Consider the following 5,747-nt stretch of genomic DNA (forward strand, 5'->3'; position numbering starts at 1 on the left):
GTGCATATATTTTAAAAATTACAACTCTCACACACAAGATGAGAAACGTCTTACCAAATGTCTTGTACTATACATAATTTGCACAAATATCTCATAACCAATCCAAAATTAAGCAGTGATTATATAATAAGTATTACTCGTCTGAAAATGGTATCGTACTTGCTCGATCAATAAGTTAGCAACGATCGCTTTGCCTAGCACATTTATTCTTTTGTAAGTTCGCGATGACTCCTGTCGAGTGAGCATTTTCGCCAGTTTAGCAAGCATCGATGCTCCTCAACACCGTTTTTTTTAATAATGCACACAGAGATACAAATAACAAGTGGTTATTAGCAAAAGTTTATTAGACAACATTGATGCAAACATGACTAATTTACATACATACATAAAAAGGAGTAACATGGCTAGCAACAACAACATCACCTTCATTACAACAACATCATCATATATATGTAGTTTACTTTATTTAGGTAGAAATTTATGATGAAGATGATCAATGCCTTCTCGCAGCAGTTTCACGCTGGCAGTTGAAGAATACAGCAGCAACCGGAAGCCCGAGATCATTATCCTCAGCAAACTTCCTCGTATTAAATCGATCTCTGCAAATCGGTGCCTTAATCCCGTCTCTCTTCTTCTGTTTGAACAGCAATAACACAAACCTGTGGATTCCTATGTTTGGACGAGGCATCTCGTAGCTCACTACTTCTTTTCCTGTTTTTTTTTCATGTAATTAAACTCAAATATTATTTACTCTTTTTATCAATTAAGGTAATGTATATAAAATTTTTACCAAATGAAGCATCAGTGGTGCCTGGAATATCTGTGACTATCCTGTGATCAGTTTGTCAAATCAGATAAAATCATTAGTTAGTCTCCAATTCTTGATTATTTTGTTTAATAAGAACACAACTGCTTCATAAAATAGCTGATATTTCAATCAATATATTAGGTTCTTGTAATTCATAAAAATATGTATTTTGTTTTGTTTTTATTTTTACTCAATGATTGTGTAATTGCCAAATTAAAATACATATACTCCTTCCGCCTCACTAAATATATCATATTTCAATAAATAAAAATTCCATTTTTCTAAGCAAAATTGCTTAAAATCTTGTGTCGAAAAAAAAATGTTTCGCTTTAAATGGGGCGGATAATCTTACCAGTGCAGGTGTTCCCTTAGATATGGATCACTAGGACCAGGAACATCAGGGTCTGTCATGATCTGAGCAAAAAATCTAACAAAATTAACACTATCACTCAAAACACACACTTTCTCTCTCTCAAACATACACACACACACACAAAATGAAATATATGTAAATTAGAATGTAATATTACCAAGGTAAAGAATGATCTCATGTCACCACCATGAACCTCAACCCTAGGTTTGGGGGTGACTATGGAGGGGAAGAGCTCATGGCCATTGTACACAAGCTTGTTAGAGTTGTACGTCACCGACATTTTCACCGTGGCCGTAAAGTTATCCACCACGTCTCCGATTACTCTTCCGATTATCAGCGGCGTCGATGAAGACATTTTCAAGTGATGTGTGTGTGTTTATAGTGTGCTCTACTTTTTGCTTAGAATGGAATAGCAAAGGGTATGTATTTATAGTGAAAACAACAACAACTAACAGATTGCTCATGTGTCATTGGCTAGTTGTACTCTATTTTTGTTCATTATTTTAAAGGTTTTAACTTTAAGGAATAAAGAAGAAAAAAAAGCCCAAGTAAGAGGCTAGAAAAAGGGATTTTATTGTAAAAAGGAAGAATTTGAGCAACAAAAAATTGTTAAAGATGATTTGACACTCTAACTCTTTCTCTCTCTTGGCACATTGATATGCAGGCTTTAAATGGAGGATATTCATCTTTGAATTCCCTAATAATGTACATATAAAAATGAAGTGAGAGAGCTAGGGAATTTGGAGATACTGTTTGGGACTTCTGTAGATACTAAAAGGAGATGTAACTCTTGGTATTTTAGGTATAAAAAGGGATTTTTTTTCATGCAATGAAGAATAAAAAGTTTCATAATTAAAGGGACTCCACAATAGTTAAGTTGTGGTGGTGGACATTTCAAGAAAAGGAATAAAATGGTGGGAATTTCTATCTTTTTGAAGGTTTGGTAGTGGTTCCTAAAACGGAAAATGGGAAGGGGCAAATATTGATTTTGTGCTCTAAATGGAAAGCCCTAGGTTGATGAGTTCTTCATCTATATAGACTATATAGTCCACTTAATTGGACTTTCTATGCATACTCTAGGTTTATATATAGTTTCTAGTGCATTTCCTTCTATTTTTCTTATTTGTTTAGTTAATGATTTTATGATGTGACAACTTCAACTTAGTTACTTTAATAATGAGACGTTGCACTGCACTTAGGAATGTCAGTCGAGCCAACTTGTTTGATTCGAATTAATCAGGTTAAGTTGATAGACTATTCACTTCAACAATTCTTATTGAAAGTTGTCACTGTCTTGTTTAACTCGAATGGGGTAATAATACTATTCATACAAAATGTTTTACTAATGTTTCATGTTTGTATTAACATGAAATAAAATAAAACATTTTGAATGAATACTTTAATTATAAATTACTGCTCAGACCATTTTTCACTCTCTTCAGCTTTTTTGGTTTATTAATTTATGTATATTCACAAAAATTAATTTGTATAGGTAGTCATAATATATGTGGCAGTATAGCTGTATTGTTAGCATAAAACCAATGAAACGTGATTTGGCATGCAATCCCTAATTGTCGCTAGGTATATGGTGGAGAAAGCATATTTCCATTTAAGGAACAATCTGCAATATAAAAATTAACAATCAATTTCTTATGATCATTAGATTCTCTTAATCCAACAATCGAGACCTTAATTAGGTATACACTTCATATTAATTTGCACCACTATATGAGACAAGATAATGAAAACTATGAGGAATCTATTTGGTTGAAAAAGATGCCATATTGTCATAAGGCATCAATTTTTCTCTCTATTGATGTGATGAGATTCTTCCATATCTACTACTCTACCTAGTTTTAGAAGTCACCTTAATTATAAGTACAACTATTTTCTTCTCAGCAAAGTTTGGTATTGCATTATTTAGAAGCTTCTAAAATGGTATAGAGTATATTGCAAATTTGCAATTACATTAATGTACGGTTAAAATTGTTGTTGAGCGAATTGGATGCTTGAAGTTCTAGAAGGAAAAGGAAGAAAAATAAGTTTCATAGTGGCGTAACTAGTTTACTAGGAGTATTATATAGTATAATTATTGTAATTATAGAATTTGTCATTTTGGTACTCCACGATAACTAGTTTATTTACACATACAGACAGATATTATTCTAACTTTCAATATATCAATTTATTTATCTTTCATATTGGTCCACTACTTTCTTTTATTACAATATACTTATGTTTTTTTATTAAAACTATCTTTATGATCATGAATATTTTGATCACTTTTATTAAAATTTGTATGCACTTTTTTTATTTTTGTTGGACGGATAGAGTATACTTTTTCTAATTAATGAAGCAAGTTATGGTTATACGTATTATCGAGTTTTATGAATTAACCGTGGAATTAAAATGAGCGTGCATGGAGAAGTGACACAATATTTAAATTTTAAAGTGTACCATGTTGAAGTACAGTCGACATTTTTTTGTGGGAGTAATAATTAGGTTGGAAATTACAAATTTTTTCTTTGATACAACAACGTTTGACGTGTCGATTTTTCTAAGGATATCTACCTATATGGCTATATGTAGAGTTCAATCAGCATCCTAGCTATAACTTTATGTACTTCAACTTTTCCACAGATTATTTAGCAGTGCGCACAAATAAATGGCCATTTAAAAAAAATAAAGTTAAAAAAATAGTTTATTTATTCTTAACTATTATGAGTAGTTGTTGCAAAAATCAACAAAAGTAAATTTCATTGTTCAAAATCAATTTCTCATAAATTTGAATGAAATGAAGGCTGAAGCAAAAAAGTACTTCCTCCGTCCCGCACTACTCGCACGTTTCCTTTTCGGCACGAAGATTAAGGAATGAGTGTATAGCAAAGTCAAATATTACGGCTGTAGGTGAAAATTTTTACTAAAAATAGAATGAGTGCAAATAACTTGGGACGCCCAAAAAGGAAATAAGTGCAAGTAGTCCGGGACGGAGGGAGTATATTTGAATGAAATCACATAATGGACTTTGATAAGGTTGTTAACAAATAGAAGTATTACACAGAAGGCCCATTTTAGGAAATATTAAAGCCCATTACTTAAATCTGTAGCCCATTATTACAGCCTTCCCTTTTACTACTTGTTTACCAGTATTTTTGCATTAGAATTTTGTCTTATTATCTTCACGTGGATTATTATTATTGCACTGACATAAAATGAATTATTACAACAAAACTATAATAATTTTAAATGGAAATATGAGTTACTATTCAATAACGTGTTTTTCATGAGGAAAGAATTGTCGATGATACTGTCTACTAAAATTGTAGGCATTTAAGATCTAACTTTAAAAGTTTAACATGATGTAATAAGTGAATAGTATTCAATTATTTTGTTTGTGTTAACGCGATAATCATTTAGTTGAAAAAGGCGCCGGAAATGGCACACAAAGAATATTCTTAGACATGGGAATAATTCTATAAATAAGATCTGAGTTTTCGAATAAATATAAAAAGAATATACTTAAATCCAACTCCAATTGAATTTGAATATGAAAGAGTGTAGAAATGAATTTGGCGTTATCTATTTTAAGAGATACAAGATGTAAAATGAGATCTATCTACAATTTTAGATACCGGTGACAAAATCTACTCATAAATAAGTAAAAGTAAATTCTGTTACGGAACTTTATGTTTCTAGATATACTAAAAGGGTAGAGAAATTAATGATACTATATTCATACATAAAAAAAGTAACTAATTCTGCAACTATGAAATAATAAATTGAAATTACACTAACAAGTAAAAAAATGAAAAACTTTAATAAACGACACTAACAAAACAAAAAAATTGAAATTACATTAAAATCCTAATTCTGAATTGTAAACTAGTAGTATAAAAAAAGTAGAGTATAAATATTGTGTTGTTTGTCACTTTGTATAATCTAATTATTAATGAGAATATATGGTTGGCATTGGTGTGATGATTGATTATGTAGCAGAGGTCATGAATAATGGTATAATTAATCACTGCTCCTATTTCCAGATAGGCCAGTTTTATTTTATTCATTGTACATTTTTTTTCAGATCATTTCTGTTGACCGGTTTAATAGAAAATATCCCCATCTTGCTGTCACACACAAAAATTAAACTGTAATTCACTATCTTCATAATTAAGGTACTACTACTAGTTTTTTCATACACAAAAATTAAACTGTAATTCACTATCTTCATAATTAAGGTACTACTACTAATTTTTTCATCTATAAAATTAGTCTTTCCTACCTTTAGTAATATTTTAATTATTTTTTATTTAATTTACATACCGTAATATAATTAAAATACACATTATTCACTATCAAAGTTATTGGTAAAAAAAAAATTGAAATAAGGAAGAATCTAAACTGGCTTAAGTTTCAAGATAATGGCAATAATAAATTGATTGACTGCCTAGAAATATATAAAAAATAAATATTCTAATATTTCTTCTTCTTCTTTTTCAACCATTAATACTCCAAAATTAGGCCTTAAGTAATCACTCTCATTTCTTTAATCCACTTGTATTAAATCAA

At 30.2% G+C, this 5,747-nt stretch overlaps 1 protein-coding gene across 1 annotated transcript; it reads right to left on the reverse strand.

Moving 5' to 3' along the window:
* Window positions 1-326: 326 nt before the first annotated feature.
* LOC121788571 (CEN-like protein 2) lies at window positions 327-1,558 on the reverse strand. The gene is made up of 4 exons (XM_042187219.1): window positions 1,339-1,558; window positions 1,161-1,222; window positions 791-831; window positions 327-711 (listed from the first exon to the last, which is right to left on the reverse strand). Exons 1-4 carry the CDS (start codon window positions 1,534-1,536, stop codon window positions 494-496), a joined length of 519 nt encoding a protein of 172 aa, XP_042043153.1. The 5' UTR covers window positions 1,537-1,558; the 3' UTR covers window positions 327-493.
* Window positions 1,559-5,747: the final 4,189 nt, after the last annotated feature.

Source organism: Salvia splendens, unplaced genomic scaffold (assembly GCF_004379255.2).
Source record: "Salvia splendens isolate huo1 unplaced genomic scaffold, SspV2 ctg1078, whole genome shotgun sequence".
Classification (NCBI taxonomy): Eukaryota; Viridiplantae; Streptophyta; class Magnoliopsida; order Lamiales; family Lamiaceae; genus Salvia; species Salvia splendens.